General features: G+C 51.3%; 2 protein-coding genes across 2 annotated transcripts; one reads left to right on the plus strand and one right to left on the minus strand.

Moving 5' to 3' along the window:
- Positions 1–470: 470 nt before the first annotated feature.
- FKBPL (FKBP prolyl isomerase like) lies at positions 471–8,578 on the minus strand. Its single transcript, XM_058857295.1, has 3 exons — positions 8,459–8,578; positions 8,134–8,218; positions 471–2,304 (listed from the first exon to the last, which is right to left on the minus strand). The coding sequence occupies exon 3, from the start codon at positions 2,277–2,279 to the stop codon at positions 471–473; it is 1,809 nt and encodes a 602-aa protein (XP_058713278.1). The 5' UTR covers positions 2,280–2,304; positions 8,134–8,218; positions 8,459–8,578.
- ATF6B (activating transcription factor 6 beta) lies at positions 2,830–19,572 on the plus strand. Its single transcript, XM_058857395.1, has 13 exons — positions 2,830–2,988; positions 3,231–3,289; positions 3,404–3,485; positions 4,483–4,559; positions 8,500–8,685; positions 9,550–9,647; positions 10,291–10,431; positions 12,794–12,886; positions 14,327–14,417; positions 15,466–15,524; positions 16,148–16,259; positions 17,579–17,663; positions 19,364–19,572. Exons 1-13 carry the CDS (start codon positions 2,904–2,906, stop codon positions 19,486–19,488), a joined length of 1,293 nt encoding a protein of 430 aa, XP_058713378.1. The 5' UTR covers positions 2,830–2,903; the 3' UTR covers positions 19,489–19,572.
- The last annotated feature ends 2,342 nt before the right edge of the window (positions 19,573–21,914 follow it).

A 21,914-nucleotide genomic window follows, 5' to 3' on the forward strand; every position in this document is an offset into this window, starting at 1 on the left:
ATTACCCCATAATTAACCCTAATTAACTAAACATAATTAATTAGGCAAAGAGCCGCCCCAGCCTGCGCGCCAGCCTGGCGTCCCTCTCCCTGGCTGGTTAATTGAAACCAGAACTCGTTAATTGAAACTAAAACTGTTAATTGAACCCAAACCTCATTAATTAAACCCAAATGCCGTTTATTGGCTTCAAAACCTCATTAATTGAATCCAAACTCCGCTAATAAACCCCAAATCCCATTAATTAACACCAAACAGCCCCAAAAAATCCCCAAAAAACCCAAAAAACCCTCAAAAATCGACAAAAAAACCCTAAAAAAATCCCAAAAAAATCCCAAAAAAATCCCAAAAAACCCAAAAATCCCCAAAAAATCCCCAAAAAATCCCAAAAAACCCCCAAAAAACCCCCAAAAAATCCAAGAAAAACCCCAAAACCACTCTTTAATTAACCCCAATTAACTAAAGATAATTAATTATGCAAAGAGCCGCCCCAGCCTGCGCGCCAGCCTGGCGTCCCTCTCCCTGGCCGCGCTCCTCACCCTCCTCAGCTCCCTCCTGGCCCCGGCGTGGCCGGGCTGTGCCCTGAGCACGGCCACCAAATCCTGCCCGGCGGCTTCCAGATCCATCATGGCGGCCTGGGCGAGGCCGCGCCGGTAGCGCGCCTCCAGGTGCGCCGGCCGCAGCGCCAGGGCCTTGCCGGCGTTGGCCGCCGCCGCCGCCGGCAGCCCCAGGCGCAGCTGGGCCAGGGCCAGCCCGGCGTGGAGCTCGGCCTTCACCCCGCTGACCTCTGCGGCGTCCGGCGCGGTTCCGGTTCCGGTTCCGGTTCCGGCGGCGGCGGCGGCACCGCGGAGGCCGCGGGAGAAAGCGCTGGCGGCGGCGGCGTCCAGGCCCAGGCCCAGCAGGGCGTCGGCGCGGGAGCGGGCGCGCAGCACCGCCCGCCATCGCACGGGCGCGGGCGTGGCCCAAAATGGCGGGGCGGGCGTGAAGGGGCCCAGGTGGACGGCGACGGCGGCGCCGGACGCGCCGGACGGACGCAGCAGCGCCGCTTCGCCGCGCCTCATGGTTTCCAAGATGGCGTCCAGCGCCCAGGCCCAGCGGCCCTCGGCCGAGCCCAGCCGGACGCTGCGCCAGCCGGACGGCGCGGCCGGCGCGCCCCAGGCGGCGCCGCCATCTTGGACGGCCACCACGCGGACGCGGCACAAGGAACCGGAACCGGGCCGGGCCAGGCCCCGCCCGCGCCGCAGCGTCAGCTTGGACCAGGAGGCGTCCGGGCTGGGCCGCCAGCGCTCGGCGCCGTCATCGGCCTCATTTGCATAGAGAGGCTCCGCCCCTTCCTCATCGAGCTCCGCCCCCCAGCCCTCGGGCTCCGCCCCGAACGCCTCCAGCCATTCGTCGTCCGGCGCGCGCAGCCACGCCTCCTCCAGCGACCAATCCCAGGGCTCGGCCGCGCTGGGCGGGGATTGGCCGGTGCGGCCCTGATTGGCTGCGGCTGAGGGCGCCGAGTCCTGATTGGTCGGCGCTTGTGGTGCTGAGTCCTGATTGGTCGGGGATGGCGCTGAGTCCTGATTGGCCAGGGATTTTTGCGCTGCGTCCTGATTGGCCAAAGCTTTATGCGCTGCGCCCTCATTGGTTGTTTTTTTATGCGCTGAGTCCTCATTGGCTGGATTTTTGCATTCTGTGTCCTCATTGGTTGATTTTTTACACGCTGTGTCCTCATTGGTCAATATTTTACGTGCTGAGTCCTCATTGGCTGGGTTTTTGCACTCTGTGTCCTCATTGGTTGATTTTTTACACACTGTGTCCTCATTGGTTGGTTTTTTACACGCTGAGTCCTCACTGGTTAGTTTTTTATGCGCTGTGTTCTCATTGGTTGGTTTTTTACGCGCTGTGTTCTCATTGGTTGGTTTTTTACACGCTGTGTCCTCATTGGTTGGTTTTTTACACGCTGTGTCCTCATTGGTTGGTTTTTTCCACGCTGTGTTCTCATTGGTTGGTTTCTCGTGCGCCGCCTCCTCGTTGGCGGGAGTTTTGTGTCCTGTGCTCTCATTGGCCGCCTGCGGCTCCTCGCTCTCATTGGTCACCCCCTGCACCTCTGCGTCCTGATTGGCTGAGCCGCAGCTGCTCCTCCTCTCATTGGACGAGCCCTGCGATGCCGCGTCCCCATTGGCTGCCGCTCCTTCCTGATCTCGCTGCCCATTGGCCGCCGCTTCCTCGGGCTCTGTGCTCTGATTGGCTGCTCCGCGAGGCGCCGCTTCCCCATTGGCTGCTGCCGCTCCTTCCATCTCTCCCTCGGCCAATCAGATCCTCCTGGGGGGAAAGAAAAAGGGGTGTGGCCTAAACATTTTGTCACGTCACTTCCGTCCCCGCCCCCTCGCCGTTGCTATGGCGTACGTCACTTCCGGCCTCGCCCCCTCGCGGTTGCTATGGAGAACATCGCTTCCGGTCGCGCCCCCACGCCGTTGCTCTGGCTTATACGTCATTTCCGGCCTCTCCCCCCCATCAGCCCCCCCCCGCCGTTGCCATGGCGACCGCGCTCGCTCCCGCGGGGTTCCCGGGGCTCCGTTACCGCCTCGGGAGCTCGCGCTGCTCCTCCCGGGACCGGAAATCGCCGCCGGGTCCGAACCGGGACCGGAAATCGCCGCCGGGACCGAACCGGGACCGGAAATCGCCGCCGGGACCGAACCGGGCCCGGAAATCCTCGGGAGCCCCGCGGAGGGGAGGGGAGGGAGGGGGGGGGAAAGAAACCGTGAGGGGAGGCGGAAGCGGCGCCGCGCGCATGCGCGGGAAGGAAGGCGGGAAATCCCCGCCCTCCCATTGGCCGGAGGGGGAGGAGGGCGGGCGCTGATTGGCTGGGAGCGGGAGGGGGCGGGGCGGAGCGGCGTGAGGGAAGGAGGAGCGGCGGGAAGATGGCGGCGCTGGCGCCGGAGCTGTTGGTGCAGCTGGACCCGGGGCGGTTCCGCGCTGACAATTTACTGGGGGCCGAGGATTGGGGTGAGGCCTGGGCCTGGCGAGGGGGGGGGGGCTCTGAGGGAGCGAAACCCGCGCGTGAGGGGAGGAAAAAGGGGGCGGGGCGCCTTTTAGAGGCGTGGCTTATTAAGCAAATTATTTAAACGAGCCGGGATTGTTTGGGCGTGGTTGCTTAATTTGAATAATTTAACGGAAGGGGCGGGGCTTAACGGGGTGTAAATGAGGGTGGGCGTGGTTTGGTGCTGACCACGCCCCTTTTTATGCAGATGACGCCATTTACGGCTGCCTTGACCCCGCCCACCTCTTCCCCTCCCTGGAGCCCACGGTAAAGCCACGCCCAGTTCGTTTAAGCCCCGCCCATTTTGGGGGCGTGGTTTTTTAGGCCACGCCCCCTCGGGGGGTCCCCAAAATGTTCCCGTTCCCCTCCCCCCCCCCCCAGTTCCATTGTGGCTTTGATGGGGGGGGAGGGGCCGGAACCCCCGAGCCCCCCTGGAACCCAGAGACCCCCCGGGAGCGTCCCGGTGAGTGAGGGGGGATTTGGGGGGATTTGGGGGGATTTTGGGGGGTCCTGAGAGGATTTGGGGGAGTCCTGAGAGGATTTGGGGGGATTTTGGTGGGGTTTGGGTGGTCCTGGGGGGATTTAGGGGGGTCCGGGGGGGGGGGTTGGGGGGCTCCTGAAGGGATTTGGGGGGTCCTGAGGGGGTTTAGGGGAGATTTCGGGGGGTTTAGGGGATCCTGGAAAGGGTTTGGGGGGTCCTGAGGGGATCTGGGGGGGTCCTGAGGGGGTTTAGGGGAGATTTCGTGGGATTTAGAGGGTCCTGGAAAGGGTTTGGGGGGATTTGGGGGGATTTTGGGGGGTCCTGAGAGGATTTAGGGGAGATTCAGGGTGTCCTGGAAAGGGTTTGGGGGGTCCTGAGGGGGTTTAGGGGAGATTTCGGGGGATTTAGGGGGTCCTGGAAAGGGTTTGGGGGGATTTGGGGGGGTTTGGGGGGGTCCTGAGATGATTTAGGGGAGATTCAGGGGGTCCTGGAAAGGGTTTGGGGGGTCCTGGGGGAATTTAGGGAGGATTTGGGGGGGTTGGGGGAATTTTGAGGGGGTTTAGGGGAGATTTCGGGGGATTTAGGGGGTCCTGGAAAGGGTTTGGGGGATTTGGGGGGGTCTGGGGGGGTCTGGGGCGGTCCTGAGGGGGTTTAGGGGAGATTTCAGGGGGTTTATGGGGTCCTGGAAAAGGTTTCGGGGGAATTTGGGGGAATTTTGGGGGGTTTGGGGGGTTCCTGAGGGGATTTAGGGGAGATCTGGGGGGAATTTGGGGGACTTAGGGGGAATTTGGGTGGTTTTGAGGAGGTTTTGGGGGAATTTGGGGGATTTTAAGGAGGTTTTGGGGAGTTTTTGGGGTTCATTCAGCCCCATAGACCAAAATTTAAGAAATTTGGGTCTGAGACTTCTCCCCAAACCCTCCAAAAACCCCCAAACCCCCCAAAATTCCCCAAAACCCCCCGAAATTCCCCCCAAAAAAAGATTTGCAGGTGAAATCGGAGCCGGATTCGCCGACCTCCTCCCACTGCTCCGACTCCTCCTCCGAGCCCCCGGTTTGGGTACGAGACCCCCCCAAAAAACCCCAAAAAACCCAAAAAAACCCCAAAAAAACCCAAAAAAACCCAAAATCCCCCCAAAACCCCCAAAATCCCCCCAAAACCCCCAAAATCCCCCCGAAATCCCCCCAAAAAAACCCAAAATCCCCCCAAAAAAAACCCCAAAATCCCCCCCAAAAAACCCAAAATTCCCCCCAAAAAACCCTAAATCCCCCCAAAAAAACCCAAAATCCCCCAAAATCCCCCCAAATCCCCCAAAAAACCCCAAAATCCCCCCAAAAAAACCCAAAATCCCCCCAAAACCCCCAAAATCCCCCCCAAAAAAACAAAATCCCCCCCAAAAAACCCAAAATTTCCCCAAAATCCACCCAAAATCCCCCCAAAAAAACCCAAAATTTTCCCAAAATCGCCCCAAAACCCCCAAAATCCCCCCAAAAAACCCCAAAATTTCCCCAAAATCCCCCCAAATCCCCCAAAAAACCCCAAATCCCCCCAAAATACCCCAAAATCCCCCCAAAATCCCCCCAAAATCCCTTCAAAAAACCCAAAATCCCCCCAAAATCCACCCAAAATCCCCCCAAAATCCCTTCAAAAAACCCAAAATCCCCCCAAAATCCCTTCAAAAAACCCAAAATCCCCCCAAAATCCCTTCAAAAAACCCAAAATCCCCCCAAAATCCCCCCAAAAAAAACCCAAAATCCCCCAAAATCCCCCCAACCCCCCCTGTCTCTGTCCCCACAGGCCCCCGGCCCCCCCGGACTGGGGGTGAAGCCGGAGCCCCCTCCCCCCCTGCCCGGAGCCCCCCCGGAGCTCGGTGAGGGGGAATTGGGGGGAATTTGGGATATTTTGGGTCACATTTTGGATATTTGGGATATTTTGGGGTGGATTTTGGATATTTTGGGATGTTTTGGGGTGAATTTGGGATATTTTGGGTCAGATTTTGGATATTTTGGGATGTTTTGGGGTGAATTTGGGATATTTTGGGTCAGATTTTGGATATTTTGGGATGAATTTGGGATATTTTGGGTCAGATTTTTGATGTTTTGGGATATTTTAAGATAAATTTGGGATATTTTGGGAAGAATTTGGGGTGAATTTGGGACGGTTTGGGTCAGATTTTGGATATTTTGAGATATTTTGGGATGAATTTTGGATATTTTGGATGTTTTGGGGTGAATTTTTGATATTTTGGGATGAATTTGGGATTTTTTGGGATGAATTTAGGATATTTTGGATATTTTGGGATGAATTTGGGATATTTTGGATCAGATTTTGGATATTTTTGGATATTTTGGGATGAATTTGGGGTATTTTGGGGTGAATTTTGGATGTTTTTGGGATGTTTTGGGGTGAATTTTGGATATTTTGGGTCAGATTTTGGATATTTTGGATATTTTGGGGTGAATTTGGGATGTTTTGGGTCAGATTTTGGATGTTTTGGATATTTTGGGGTGAATTTTTGATATTTTGGATATTTTGGGATGAATTTGGGGTATTTTGGATATTTTGGGATGAATTTGGGATATTTTGGATCAGATTTTGGATATTTTGGGTATTTTGGGGTGAATTTTGGATGTTTCTGGGTGGTTTTGGTTGAATTTTGGATGTTTTTGCCCCCCCAGTGCCGGTTCTGCTCCCGGGGGGGGATTTTTGGGGTGAATTTTTGATATTTTGGGATATTTTGGGTCAGATTTTGGATGTTTTGGGGTATTTTGGGATGAATTTGGGATATTTTGGGATGAATTTGGGATATTTTAGGTCAGATTTTGGATATTTTGGGTATTTTGGGGCGAATTTTGGATATTTTGGGACATTTTAAGATGAATTTTGGATGTTTTTGCCCCCCCAGTGCCGGTTCTGCTCCCGGGGGTGGATTTGGGGTGAATTTGGGATATTTTGGGGTGAATTCTGGATATTTTGGGATATTTTAAGATGAATTCTGGATGTTTCTGCCCCCCCAGTGCCGGTTCTGCTCCTGGGGGTGGATTTGGGGTGAATTTTGGGTGTTTTGGGATATTTTGGGTCAGATTTTGGATGTTTTGGGGTATTTTGGGGTGAATTTTGGGTGTTTTTGGGTGAATTTTGGATGTTTTTGGGTGTTTTTGGGTGAATTTTGGGTGTTTTGGGATATTTTGGGTCAGATTTTAGATGTTTTTGGGTGAATTTTGGATGTTTTTGGATGTTTTTGGGTGAATTTTGGGTGAATTTTGGGTGTTTCTGCCCCCCCAGTGCCGGTTCTGCTCCCGGGGGTATTTTGGGGTGAATTTTGGGTGTTTTTGGGTGAATTTTGGATGTTTTTGGGTGTTTTTGGGTGAATTTTGGGTGTTCTTGGGTGAATTTTGGATATTTTGGGGTGAATTTTGGGTGGTTTTGGGTGAATTTTGGGTGTTTTTGGGTGAATTTTGGGTGTTTTTGCCCCCCCAGTGCCGGTTCTGCTCCCGGGGGTGGATTTGGGATGAATTTGGGATATTTTGGGGTGAATTCTGGATATTTTGGGATATTTTAAGATGAATTTTGGGTGTTTTTGCCCCCCCAGTGCCGGTTCTGCTCCCGGGGGGGCTCCTGTGCCTGCCCCGCCCCCCCCCGGCCCCGCCCGGCCCCGCCCGGAGCCCCAAAGGCGCCGCCATCGCCCCCGGCCCCGCCCCCGCCCCGCCCCCGGCACCGCTGGACGTGAGTGACCCCTGACCTCTGACCCCTGAGTGACCCCTGAGTGACCCTGAGTGACCCCTGACCTCTGACCTCTGAGTGACCCCAGAGTGACCCCTGATTGACCCTGAGTGACCCCTGACCTCTGACCCCTGAGTGACCCCTGAGTGACCCTGAGTGACCCCTGACCCCTGAGTGACCTCTGAATGACCTCTGACCTCTGACCCTTGAGTGACCCCTGAGTGACCCCTGAGTGACCCCTGAGTGACCCCTGAGTGACCCCTGAGTGAGTGACCACTGAGTGTCCATTCACTGTCCTGAGTGACCCCTGACCCCTGAGTGACCCCTGAGTGACCCCTGACATCTGAGTGACCTCTGACCTCACCTGTCCCACCTGTCTCACCTGTCCCACCGGTCCCATCTCCCGTCTCACCTGTCCTGTCTCACCTGTCCCCATCCTCACCTGTCCCATCCTCACCTGTCCCCATCCTCACCTGTCTCACCTGTCCCATCTCCCCTGTCTCACCTGTCCTGTCTCCCCTGTCCCCATCCTCACCTGTTCCCATCCTCACCTGTCCCATCCTCACCTGTCTCACCTGTCCCATCTCACCTGTCCCCATCCCTCACCTGTGCCATCCTCACCTGTCTCCATCCTCACCTGTCTCACCTGTCCCATCTCACCTGTCCCCATCCTCCCGTCTCACCTGTCCTGTCTCACCTGTCCCCATCCTCACCTGTCCCCATCCCTCACCTGTCCCCATCCTCACCTGTCCCCATCCCTCACCTGTCCCCATCCTCACCTGTCTCCCCTGTCCCCATCCTCACCTGTCCCCATCCCTCACCTGTCCCCATCCTCACCTGTCTCACCTGTCCCCATCCTCACCTGTCCCCATCCTCACCTGTCTCACCTGTCCCGTCTCCTCTGTCTCACCTGTGCAGGTGCGCGCGTTGCGGCGGCAGCAGCGGATGATCAAGAACCGCGAGTCGGCGAGCGCGCTCACCTGTCCCATCCTCACCTGTCTCCATCCTCACCTGTCTCCATCCTCACCTGTCCCCATCCCTCACCTGTCTCACCTGTCCCCATCCTCACCTGTCTCACCTGTCCCCATCCTCACCTGTCCCATCCCTCACCTGTCTCACCTGTCCCATCCCTCACCTGTCTCACCTGTCCCCATCCTCACCTGTCTCACCTGTCCCATCCCTCACCTGTCTCACCTGTCCCCATCCTCACCTGTCTCACCTGTCCCATCCCTCACCTGTCTCACCTGTCCCATCCTCACCTGTCTCACCTGCGCAGGTGCGCGCGTTGCGGCGGCAGCAGCGGATGATCAAGAACCGGGAGTCGGCGAGCGCGTCGCGGCGCCGGCGCAGGGAATACCTGCAGGGGCTGGAGAGGAAACTGCACCTGGCGCTGGCCGAGAACGAGCGGCTCCGGAGAGACAACGGAGAGCTGAGACACAGACTGCAGGAGCTGCTGGGACAGGTGAGTGCACCTGGGGACAGGTGAGATACACCTGGGGACACCTGGGGACAGGTGAGACACACCTGGGGTACACCTGGGGACAGCTGGGCACAGCTGGGGACACCTGGGGCACATAGGACACACCTGGGGACAGGTGAGACACACCTGAGATACACCTGAGACACACCTGGGGACAGGTGAGACACACTTGGGGACACCTGGGGACATCTGGGGACATCTGGGGACATCCTGGGGACACCTGGGGACACCTGAGCACACCTGAGATACACCTGAGATACATCTGGGGCACACCTGGGGACATCTGGGGACAGGTGAAATACACCTGAGATACACTTGAGATACACCTGGGGACACCTGGGGACAGGTGAGACACACCTGGGGACAGGTGAGACACACCTGGGGACACCTGGGCACACCTGGGGACATCTGGGGACATCTGGGTACACCTGGGACACACCTGAGACACACCTGGGGACAGGTGAGACACACCTGGGGACACCTGGGCACACCTGGGGACATCTGGGGACATCCTGGGGACACCTGGGGCACATAGGACACACCTGGGGACAGGTGAGACACACCTGGGGACACCTGGGCACACCTGAGATACACCTGGGGACACCTGGGCACACCTGGGGACACCTGGGCACACCTGGGGACAGCTGGATACACCTGGAGTCCATAGGATACACCTGGGATACACCTGGACACACCTGGACACACCTGGGGACACTTTGAGGCCCTCTGGGGACACCTGGGGACACACCTGGACACACCTGGGGACACCTGGAACACACCTGGGGACACACCTGGGGACACCTGGGGGTACCTGGGGACACACCTGAGCTGCCCCTCCCCCCACAGCCCGCCCCTCCCCCCCCCGTACCTGGCAGCAGCCGGAAGTTGGCCTGTGCAGGGGCGCTGCTGCTGCTGCTGCTGAGCCTGCACCTGACACCCGACAGGTGAGCCTGGGGGAGGGGCTGGGGGTGGGGGAGGGGCTCAGGTGTGCAGGGGCGCTGCTGCTGCTGCTGCTCAGCCTCCACCTGAGACCCGACAGGTGAGCCTGGGGGAGGGGCTGGGGGTGGGGGAGGGGCTCAGGTGAGCCTGGGGTGGGGGAGGGGCCCAGGTGAGTCCGGGGGGTGGGGGAGGGGCGCAGGTGAGTGTGGGGGAGGGGCTCAGGTGAGCCTGGGTGGGTGGGGGAGGGGCCCAGGTGAGCCCGGGGGGTGGGGGAGGGGCTCAGGTGAATCTGGGGTGTGGGGGATGGGCTCAGGTGAGTCTGGGGGAGGGGCTCAGGTGAGTGTGGGGGAGGGGCTCAGGTGAGTCTGGGCTGGGGGAGGGGCTGAAGTGAGGCTGGGGTGTGGGGGAGGGGCTCAGGTGAGTGTGGGGGAGGGGCTCAGGTAAGTCTGGGTTGTGGTGGAGGGGCTCAGGTGAGCCTGGGGGGTGGGGGAGGGGCTCAGGTGAATCTGGGGTGTGGGGGAGGGGCTCAGGTGAGTGTGGGGGAGGGGCTCAGGTGAGTCTGGGGGCTCCGGGGTGGGGGCGGGGCTCAGGTGAGACCCCTCCCCCCCTCCCCCCCCCTCCTGTGACACCCGTGCCCCTCCCCCACAGCCTCCCCCGGGCCGGAGCCCCTCCCCCACCCGGCCGGCGCCGCCTCCTGGGGCTGCAGGAGCTGGGGACCCCTCCCCCACCCCCCCGAGGGGAGGAGCCCCCGGCGCGGGGGGCGTGGCCCAGGGGGGGGGAGGGGTTCAGGTAAGGGGAAAGGGGGGAGGGGAGGGGGGGGGGTTAGCCCAGAATGGTCCCAAAATTATCCCAAAATGATCCCAAAATTATCCTGAAATTATCCCAGAATTATCCTGAAATTACCCTGAAATTACCCCCAAATTATCCTGAAATTACCCCAAAATTACCCTGAAATTACCCCAAAATTATCCCAAAATTACCCCAAAATTATCCCAAAATTATCCTGAAATTATCCCAGAATTATCCTGGAATTACCCCAAAATTACCCCGAAATTATCCTGAAATTATCCCAAATTTATCCCAAATTATCCCAAAATTATCCCAAATTTGTCCCAAAGTTATCCCAAAATTATCCTGAAATTATCCCAAAATTATCCCAAAATTATCCCAAAATTACCCCAAAATTATCCTGAAATTATCCCAAAATTATCCCAAATTATCCCAAAATTATCCCAAAATGATCCCAAAATTACCCCAAAATTATCCCAAAATTATCCCAAATTTATCCTGAAATTACCCTGAAATTACCCCCAAATTATCCTGAAATTACCCCAAAATTATCCCAAAATTACCCCAAAATTATCCCAAAATTATCCTGGAATTATCCCGAAATTACCCCAAAATTACCCCAAAATTATCCTGAAATTATCCCAAAATTATCCCAAAATTGTCCCAAAATTATCCTGAAATTATCCCAAAATTATCCCAAAATTACCCCAAAATTATCCTGCAATTATCCCAAAATTATCCCAGAATTATCCCAAAATTACCCCAAAATTATCCTGAAATTATCCCAAAATTATCCCAAATTATCCCAAAATTATCCCAAAATGATCCCAAAATTACCCCAAAATTATCCCAAAATTATCCCAAATTTATCCTGAAATTACCCTGAAATTACCCCCAAATTATCCTGAAATTACCTCAAAATTATCCTGAAATTACCCCAAAATTATCCCAGAATTATCCCAAAATTATCCCAAAATTATCCCAAATTTATCCCAAAATTACCCCAAAATTATCCCAAAATTACCCCAAAATTATCCTGCAATCACCCCAAAATTATCCCAGAATTATCCCAAAATTATCCCAAAATTATCCCAAATTATCCTGAAATTTTCCCCAAATTATTTTGAAATCCTGAAATCACCTCAGAATCACCCGAAATTATCCTAAAATCACCCAAAATATCCCAAAATCACCTGAAATTCCCGCAATTTCCCCAGAGTTACCCCAAATTACCCTGAAATTACACAAAATTACCCCCAAATCCCCCCATAATCCCTAAAGACCCTAGAAATCACCTAAAAATCCCCCCCAAATCCCCCAAATTTCCCCCAAAATCCCCAAAATTCCCTAAAAATTCCCCAAAACCCCCCAAAATTCCCCCAAAATCCCCAAAAATCCCCCAAATTTCCCCAAAATTCCCCAGAAATCCCCCAAAATCCCCCCAAAATCCCCCAAATTTCCCCAAAATCCCCCCAAATCCCCCAAAATCCCAAAAATTCCCCCAAATCCCCCCAAATTCCCCCCAAATTCCCTAAAAATCCCCCAAAATTCCCCCCAAAATTCTCCCCAAATCCCCCAAATTCCCCAAAATTTCCCCAAAATCCCCCCAAATTCCCCCCAAAATCCCAAAAATTCCCCCAAATCCCCCAAAATCCCAAAAATTCCCCAAAATCCCCCAAAATCCTCAAAATCCCCCCAAATTCCCCCCAAAAACCCAAAAATTCCCCAAAAATCCCCCAAAATCCTCAAAATTCCCCTAAAAATCTCCCCAAAATCCCCAAAATTCCCCCCAAAATCCCAAAAATTCCCCCAAATCCCCAAAAATCCTCAAAATTCCCCTAAAAATCCCCCCAAAAATCCCAAAATCTCCAAAATTCCCCCCAAAAATCCCCAAAATTTCGCCAAAAATCCCCCCAAAATTTCCCCAAAATCCCCCCAAATTCCCCCCAAAATCCCAAAAATTCCCCCAAATCCCCCAAAATCCCAAAAATTCCCCAAAATCCCCCCAAATTCCCCCCAAAATCCCAAAAATTCCCCCAAATCCCCAAAAATCCTCAAAATTCCCCTAAAAATGCCCCCAAAAATCCCAAAATCTCCAAAATTCCCCCCAAAAATCCCCAAAATTTCCCCAAAATCCCCCAAAATCCTCAAAATTCCCCTAAAAATCCCCCCAAAATCTCCCAAAATCTCCAAAATTCCCCCCAAAAATCCCCAAAATTTCCCCAAAAATCCCCCCAAAAAATCCCCAAATCTCCCCAAAATTCCCTTTTTTTCCCCCATTTCGTTGCCCCCCCCCAGATTTCGCTGTTGGAATTTGGGGAGGGGTCTCCAGGGTTGGGGTTTTTTTTTGGGGTCTCCCCAGGAATTCCTCGCTGGCCTCGATTTCCCCCTGGGAGCCCCAAAACCCCCGGGGGACCCCCGAGTGCCTCGGCTTCAACCGCAGCGAATCCCTGCGGTACCGGGGGGTTGGGGGGGTTTGGGGGGTCCTGGGGGGTCCTGAGGGAGATTTGGGGGGTCCTAGGGGGGTTTTGGGGGTCCTGGGGGGATTTTGGGGGGAGATTTGAGGGGTCCTGGGGGAGATTTGGGGGGTCCTGAGGGGATTTTGGGGGGTTTGGGGGGTCCTGGGGGGATTTTGGGGTGTTCTGGGGGGGATTTGGGGGGTGCTGGGGGGATTTGGGGGGGTCCTGGAGGTGTTTGGGGGAGATTTGGGGGGTCCTGGGGGGGTTTTGGGGGAATTTTGAGGGGTCCTGGGGGAGATTTGGGGGGGCCTGGGGGGAATTTTGGGGGGTCCTGGGGGGGTTTGGTGGAATTTTGGGGGGTCCTGGGGGGATTTGGGGGAGGTTTGGGAGGATTTTGGGGTGTCCTGTGGGGGATTTGGGGGGTGCTGGGGGGATTTGGGGGGGTCCTGGAGGTGTTTGGGGGAGATTTGGGGGGTCCTGGGAGGGATTTGGGGGGTCCTGAGGGTGTTTGGTGGAATTTTGGGAGGTCGTGGAGGTGTTTGGGGTGTCCTGGGGGGGTTTGGGGGGGGTCCTGGGGGGGTTTTGGGGGAATTTTGAGGGGTCCTAGGGGGGGATTTGGGGGAAGTTTGGGGGTCCTGGGGGAATTTTGGGGGAGATTTGAGGGGTCCTGGGGGAGATTTGGGGGGGTCCTGGGGGAGATTTGGGGGGTCCTGGGGGGATTTTGGGGGGTCCTGGGAGGGATTTGGGGGGTCCTGGGGGGGATTTGGGGGAGATTTGGGGGGGCCTGGGGGGGATTTGGGGGGTCCTGGGGGGATTTGGGGGGTCCTGCGGGGATTTGGGGGGTCCTGGGGGCATCTGGGGGGAATTTTGGGGGGTCCTGGGGGATTTTGGTGGGATTTTGGGGGGTCCTGGAGTGTTTTGGGGAGATTTGGGGGAATTTTGGGGAGTCCTGGGGGGAATTTGGGGGGTCCTGAGGTGGTTTTGGGGGAGGTTTGGGGGTCCTGGAGGGGTTTGGGGGAATTTGGGGGGGTCCTGGGGTGTTTTGGGGGAGTTTTGGGAGATTTTGGGGGGTCCTGGGGGGTTTGGGGGGATTTTGGGGGTCCTGGGTGGATTTTGGGGGGTCCTGGGGGGTTTTTGGGGGAGTTTTGGGGGGATTTTGGGGGGTCCTGGGTGGATTTTGGGGGTCCTGGGGGGGTTTTCGGGGGTCCTGGGGTGTTTTGGGGGGGTTTTGGGGGATTTTGGGGGGTCCTGGAGGGATTTGGGGGGTCCTGGGGGGTTTTTGGGGGGTCCTGGGGGGATTTTGGCAGGATTTTGGGGGTCCTGGGGGGTTTTGGGGGATTTTGGGGGGTCCTGGGTGGATTTTGGGGGGTCCTGGGGGGTTTTTGGGGGGGTTTTTTGGGGTTCTCGGGGGTCTCTGACCCCCCCGTGCCCCCCAGGTTGGCGGACGAGCTCCGGGGTTGGGTCCGGAGGCACCAAATCGGGCGGGGGGCGCCCGGGGGAGCCCCCCAGGGACCCCCCCGAGGGCAGGTGAGGGGGAGGGGGGAATTTGGGGGGTCCTGGGGGGGATTTGGGGGGTCCTGGGGGGGTTTGGGGGGTCCTGGGGAGGATTTGGGGGGTCCTGGGGAGGTTTGGGGGGTCCTGGAGGGGATTTGGGGGGTCCTGGGTGTTCCCTGACCCCATTTTTGTGGGTTTTGGACCCATTTTTGGGGGTCCCAGGGGGGATTTGGGGGAGTTTTGGGGGGTCCTGAGGGTCCCTGGCTCCATTTTTGGGGTCTCTGACCCCATTTTTGGGGTTTTTGACCCATTTTTTGGGGTCCCTGACCCCATTTTGGGGGTCCCTGATTCCATTTTTAGGGGTCCCTCACCCATTTATGAGGGTTTTTTACCCATTTTTGTGGATTTTTGACCCATTCTTGAGGGTTTTTGACCCATTTTTGAGGTTTTTTACCCATTTTGGGGGTTTTTTTACCCAATTTTGTGGGTTTTTTACCCATTTTTGGGTGGTTTTGACCCATTTTTGGATTTTTTTACCCATTTTTGGGGTCTCTGACCCATTTTTGGGTGTTTTTTACCCATTTTTGGGTGTTTTTTACCCATTTTTGTGGGTTTTTTACCCATTTTTGTGGTTTTTTACCCATTTTCGGGTGTTTTTTACCCATTTTGGGGATTTTTGACCCATTTTTGGGTGGTTTTGACCCATTTTTGGGTTTTTTTACCCATTTTTGGGTTTTTTTACCCATTTTTGGGGTTTCTGACCCATTTTTGGGTGTTTTTTACCCATTTTTGAGGTTTTTTACCCATTTTTGGGTGGTTTTGACCCATTTTTGGGGTTTCTGACCCATTTTTGGGATTTTTTACCCATTTTTGGGTGTTTTTTACCCATATTTGGGTGTTCTTTACCCATTTTTGAGGTTTTTTACCCATTTTTGGGGTTTTTTACCCGTTTTTGAGGTTTTTTACCCATTTTTGAGGTTTTTTACCCATTTTTGGGGTTTTTTACCCATTTTTGGGTGTTTTTTACCCGTTTTTGAGGTTTTTTACCCATTTTGGGGGTTTTTAACCCATTTTTCTGCAGTTTCAGGGCGCCTCCCCCTGGAAGGGGCTGCTCCCGGCTGAGCCCCCCCGGGCTGAGAGGTGAGACCCCAAAATTGGGGAAACCCCCCCAAAAAAATCCCCAAAATCCCAAAAAATCCCCAATAAATCCCCAAAAAATTCCAAAAATCAAAAAAAAATCCCCCAAAAATTCCAATCCCCAAAAAATCCCCAAAATCCCCAATAAATCCCAAAAAACTCTAAAAAATCCCAAAAAATCCCAAATAAATTCCAAAAAATCCCCCCAAAAATTCAAAAAAATCCCCAAAAAAATCCCAATCCCCAAAAAATCGCCAATAAATACCAAAAAATCCTCAAAAAGCCAAAAAAAATCCCCAAAAAATTCCAAAAAAGACAAAAGAATCCCCAAAAATCCCCAATAAATCTCAAAAAAATCCCAAATAAATCCCCAATAAATCCCAAAAAAATCCCTAAAAATCCAAAAAAAATCCCAAAAAATCCCCCAAAAAATCCCCAAAAAAATCCCCCCAAATCCCCAATAAATCCCAAAAAAATCCCAAAAAATCCCCCCAAAAATAAAAAAAAAAAAAAATCCCATATAAATCCCAAAAAATCCCCAAAAAATCCTAAAAAAATCCAAAAAAATTCCCCAAATTCCCCAATTCTCCCCAAATCCTCCCAAATTCCCAAATTTTCTCCCCCAGGGCCCCCCCGGGGCAGCTCCAGCTCTACCGAGGCCCCGACCCCCCCGAACCCCGAATTTTGGCCGCCATCGACCGCAGGGACGACACTTTCTACGTGGTCTCCTTCCGAAGGGTAGGCGGGAATTCCGGGAATTCCGGGAATTCTGGGAATTTGGGAATTCAAGGAGGGGTTCGGGAGATCTCAGGGAGTTTTGGGGAATTTTTTGGGATTTTTTTTTTTATTTTTTGGGATTTTTTGGGTGATTTTTTGGGGATTTTTTGGAATTTTTTTAGGGATTTTTAGGGATTTTTTCGGGATTTTTTTGGGAATTTTTGGGGGGAGCATTTGGGGTTTTTTAGGGATATTTTGGAATTTTTTTAGGGATTTTTTTGGAGATTTGGGGGGGATTTTTTGGGTTTATTTAGGGATTTTTTGGGGAATTTTGGGGGGGAGCATTTGGGGTTTTTTAGGGATATTTTGAGATTTTTTCAGGAATTTTTTTGGAGATTTGGGGGGGATTTTTTGGGTTTATTTAGGGATTTTTTGGGAAATTTTTGGGGGATTTTTTTAAGGAGTTTTTGGGATATTTGGGAGGAATTTTTTGGGTGATTTTTTTGGGATTTTTTGGAATTTTTTTAGGGATTTTTAGGATTTTTTTAGGGATTTTTTTGGGAATTTTGGGGGGGATTTTTTGGGGTTTTTTAGGGATATTTTGGGATTTTTTCAGGGATTTTTTGGGAGATTTTGGGGGGGATTTTTGGGGTTTTTTTAGGGATTTTTTTGAAAATTTTGGGGAAGGATTTTTTGGGGTTTTTTAGGGATTTTTTAGGGGTTTTTGAGGAATATTTTGAGATGTTTTAGGGATTTTTTTGGGGGGATTTTTGGGTTTTTTGGGGGGATTTTTTGGGGGTTTTTTTATGGATTTTTAGGGATATTTTTGGGAAATTTTGGGGGGATTTTTTTAAGGAGTTTTTGGGATATTTGGGAGGAATTTTTTGGGGGGATTTTTTTGTGTTTTTTAGAGATTCTTTGGAATTTTTTTGAGGTTTAAGGGGGATTTTTTGGGGGATTTTTAGGAGGATTTTGGGGGATTTTGGGGGGAATTTTTTGCGGGATTTTTAGGAGGATTTGGGAAGATGTTTTTGAGATTTTTGGGGGGAGTTTTGGGGATATTTTAGGGATTTTTTGGGATATTTTTGGGGACATTTTGAGGGACTTTTGGTCAATTTTTAGGGGATTTTTTGCAGATTTTTGGGGATATTTTTAGGATTTTTTGGGGGGATTTTCATGGATTTTGGGAGGATTTTGGTGTTTTTTTTAACAGAGATTTTTACATTTTTTTGACAATTTTAAAGGAATTTTGGGGGGGAATTTTTAGGGTTGATTTGGGCTGTCCCTGAGCAGATTTTGGAGAGGATTTTGGGGATAATTTGGGATTTTTTTGGTTCCAGGATCATCTCCTGCTCCCGGCCCGGAGCCACAACAAAACCTCGCGACCCAAAATGTCCCTGGTGATGCCGGCGGCGGCGCTCAACGGTGAGAGGGACCCCAAAAACACCCGAAATCACCCCAAAAACACCCCAAAAACACCCCAAAAACACCCCAAAAACACCAGAAATCACCTGAAAAACACCCAAAATCACCCAAAAACACCCAAAACCACCCAAAATCACCTAAAATCACCCAAAACCACCCAAAATCTACCTGAAAACACCTAAAAAAACTCAAAAACACCTGAAATCACCTGAAAAACACCCAAAATCACCCAAAAACACCCAAAATCTACCTGAAAACACATAAAAAAAACCCAAAAACACCTGAAATCACCTGAAAAACACCCAAAATCACCCGAAATCACCCCAAAACACCCCAGAAACACCCAAAATCACCCAAAAACACCCTAAAAACCCCAAAACTCCCCAAAAAACCACAAAACCCCCAAAATCTCCCAAAAATCCTCAAAAAATTCCCCCCCAAAAAACCCAAATCTCCCCAAAATTCCCCCAAAAAATCTCCCCAAAACCCCCCCAAGTCTCCCCCAAAATCCCCCCAAAAAATCCCCAAAATCCACCCCAAAAACCTCCAAAATCCCTGGAAAAAAACCCAAATTCCTCCCCCAAAAAAATCCTCAAAATCCCAAAAAAATCACCTCAAAAAAACCCCAAAATCCCCCCAAAAATCCCCCCAAAAAAACCCCAAATCCCCCCAAAATCTCCCCCAAAAACCCCAAATCCCCTAAAGAAAAAAACCCAAAATTCCCTCGAAAAACCCCAAATTCCTCCCCAAAAAAACCCCTCAAAATCCCCAAAAAATCTTCTCCAAAAAACCCCCAAATTCTCCCCAAAAACCCCAAAATCCCCTCAAAAAACCCAAATTCCTCTTCAAAAAAAAAAACAAAAAACCCCAAAATCTCCCCCCAAAAAACCCCAAAAAACCCCAAAACAACCCCAAAAAAACCCAAAATCCCCTCAAAAAAACCCAAATTCCTCTTAAAAAAAAACACAAAAACCCCAAAATCTCCCCCCAAAAAACCCCAAAATCCCCTCAAAAAATCCCAAAATCCTCTCCAAAAAAACCCCAAAATCCCCTCAAATCTCCCCAAAATCCCTTAAAGAAAAAAAATTCCAAAATCCCCCAAAAAAACCTCAAAATCCTCAAAAAATCCCCCCCCCAAAAAACCCCAAAATCTTCCCCAAAAAAACCCAAAATCCCCTCAAAAAAACCCAAAATCCTCTTAAAAAAACCCCAAAATCCCCCCAAATCTCCCCAAAATCCCTTAAAGAAAAAAACCCCAAAATCCCTCAAAAAAGCCCCAAAAATCCCATTTTTTGGGGGAGTTTTTGGGGGATTTTGGGACATTTTGGGGTTGTTTTGGGTTATTTTGGATGGTTTTGGTGTAGTTTGGGGTGATTTTGGGTGATTTTGGGTTATTTTGGGTTATTTTGGGTTATTTTGGGTGATTTTGGATGATTTTGGGTTGTTTTTGGGATTATTTTGGAGTGGGTTTAGAGTGTTTTGGGGTTATTTTTGGGTATTTTGGGTTATTTTAAGGTGATTTTGGGTTATTTTGGATGTTTTTGGTGTAGTTTGGGGTGATTTTGGGGTGTTTTTGGTGTATTTTAGGGTGTTTTGGGGGTATTTTGGGGTATTTTGGGGTGTTTTTGACCATTTTTGGGGTGTTTTTGCCCATTTTTGGGGTGTTTTTGCCCATTTTTGGGGTGTTTTTTGTCCCCCAGACTCCCTCCGCGGTCTCCAGCCCATGATGCAGGTGGACTGCGAGGTGATCGACACGCGCGTCATCCACGTCCGGCGCCGCCGGGCCCCGCCCCCCGCGCGGGCCCCGCCCCCTCGGCGCCCCTGAGCCACGCCCACCCCATCAGACCACGCCCCCTTATGCAAATAACCCCGAGGCCACACCCACTTATGCAAATGACCCCCGAGGCCACACCCCTTTCCAGAGAAATGGGCGTGGCTTTGAAGCCACGCCCCTCAATGTAATAAACACAAACCACGCCCCTCATTAAAATTTAATTTATTCAAGCCACACCCAATTAAAATTTAAACCACGCCCTCTCATTAGAATTTAATTTATTCAAGCCACACCCCAATCAAAATTTAATCAAGTCACACCCTCTCATTAAAATTTAATTAAGCCACGCCCTTATTGGATTTAATCAGGCCACGCCCCTTGATTTGAATTAAGCCACACCCTTTGTTTTAATTAAGCCACGCCCCTCATTGATGTTTAATTAGGACATGCCCCTTGATTGGAATTAAGCCACGCCCCTCATTGATATTTAATTAGGACACACCCCTTGATTGGAATTAAGCCACGCCCTTTGTTTTAATTTAATTAAGCCACACCCCTCATTGATATTTAATTAGGACACACCCCTTGATTGGAATTAAGCCACGCCCTTTGTTTTAATTTAATTAAGCCACACCCCCTCATTGGGATTTAATTAGGACACACCCCTTGATTGTAATTAAGCCACGCCCCCTCATTAATTTATGGTTTGGGAAGCCACACCCAATAGGAAACAAGTTTATGTGGCCACGCCCCCTCATTTGAATAAATCTGTTTGGCCACGCCCCCAAAGGAAGCAAAAGTCTCCAAGCCACGCCCCCTCTGGTGAGGCCACGCCCATTCTGTGGGCGTGGTTTGCTCAGAGGCCACGCCCCTTTCTTAAAGGGGCCGCGCCTTTTTTCTCTGTCCCCGCCCCCTCCCAGGAGCGTTTTTCCCTCAAATCAATAAAAAACGGGAAAATCCAAACTGAGGAATTTTGGGGAATTTCAGGCGGGAATTTTGGGGGGATTTTGTCGGAATTTTGGGGAATTTTGGGCGGGAATTTTGGGGAATTTCGTCGGAATTTTCAAGGAATTTTTGGTGGGAATTTTGGGGGGATTTCTTCAGAATTTTGGGGAATTTGGGGCAGGAATTTTGGGGGGATTTCATCGGAATTTTGGGGGGATTTCTTCAGAATTCTGGGGAATTTGGGGCGGGAATTTTGGGGGGATTTCATCGGAATTTTGGATTTAGTCAGAATTTTGGGGAATTTGGGGCAGGAATTTTGGGGGGATTTCATCGGAATTTTGGGGGGATTTCTTCAGAATTTTGGGGAATTTGGGGCAGGAATTTTGGGGGGATTTCATTGGAATTTTGGGGGGATTTCATCGGAATTTTGGGGAATTTGGGGCAGGAATTTTGGGGGGATTTCATCGGAATTTTGGGGGGATTTCTTCAGAATTTTGGTGAATTTCAGGCGGAAATTTTGGGGTAAATTTCATCGGAATTTTCAAGGAATTTTCGGCGGGAATTTTGGGGCGATTTTGTCAGAATTTCGGGATCGTTTTGGGGGTTTTTTTAAGGGAATTTTCTGGGATTTTTTTTGGAGGAATTCTTGGTGGTTTTTTGGGAGGTTTAATCAGGATTTTGTGGGAATTTTCAGGGAAAATTTGGGGTTTTTTGAGGAAAATTTTTCAGGCATTTCCTCGGGAACTTCTGGGGGTTTTACTTCAATTTTGGAGATTTTTCATTTAATTTTGGGGGGGTTTTTCCTGTAGTTTTTTTGGAAATTTTCCTTTAATTTTTGAGGATTTGTCCTTAAATTTCTGAGACTTTTTTCCCTTTAATTTTGAAGGCTTTTTCCTTTAACTTTTGGAGATTTTTCCTTTAATTTTTGGGGACGTTTCCTTTAATTTTCCAGGATTTTCCCTTTCACTTTGGGCTTTCATCTCTTTTAATTTTGGGCTTTTTTTCCTTTAACTTTCAGCGATTTTCCCTTTAATTTTGGGGATTTTCCCCTTAAATTTTTTCCTTAAATTTTAAATTTTCGAGGATTTTTCCTCAAACTTTTGAGCAATTCTCAGCGTGGGTTTTTTTGGGTGATTTCCTTCGAATTCTGTGAATTTTGGTGTCTCCCAGGGCGTTTCTCGAGGCTCCTGGGGGAATTTTTTGGGTTCTTTTCCCTCATTTCCCGACCCCAAATCAAACTCGGGGCAGGGGCAGGGGGAGGTTTTATTTTTGGGGTGAAATTTGGGGTTTTTTTCAAACTTTCCCCAACCCAAAAATCTCACCTGAGGGGGGAGGGGAGAACAGCGGGCTGGGACCCCCCAAAACCCCCCAAATCCCTCAGAGACCCCCCAAAATTCCCCCAGACTCTCCCAAACCACCCCAAAACCCCTCAGAGACCCCTCAAAATCACCCCCAGACCCTTCAGGGGCCTCCTCAAACCCCCAAATCTCCCCCCGCCCCTCAGAACCTCCCTTGGACACCCCCCCAAAATT

Source organism: Poecile atricapillus, chromosome 26 (genome assembly GCF_030490865.1).
Source record: "Poecile atricapillus isolate bPoeAtr1 chromosome 26, bPoeAtr1.hap1, whole genome shotgun sequence".
Classification (NCBI taxonomy): Eukaryota; Metazoa; Chordata; class Aves; order Passeriformes; family Paridae; genus Poecile; species Poecile atricapillus.

What these genes read in the sequence shown, in the direction of transcription:
- FKBPL (XM_058857295.1), bottom strand. Translation starts at nt 2,279, where the DNA reads ATGGAAGGAGCGGCAGCAGCCAATGGGGAAGCGGCGCCTCGCGGAGCA.
- ATF6B (XM_058857395.1), top strand. Translation starts at nt 2,904, where the DNA reads ATGGCGGCGCTGGCGCCGGAGCTGTTGGTGCAGCTGGACCCGGGGCGG. An exon ending in AGGGACCCCCCCGAGGGCAG is followed by an intron (nt 14,418 to 15,465) that starts GTGAGGGGGAGG and finishes ATTTTTCTGCAG; the next exon opens with TTTCAGGGCGCCTCCCCCTG. An exon ending in GAGCCCCCCCGGGCTGAGAG is followed by an intron (nt 15,525 to 16,147) that starts GTGAGACCCCAA and finishes TTTCTCCCCCAG; the next exon opens with GGCCCCCCCGGGGCAGCTCC.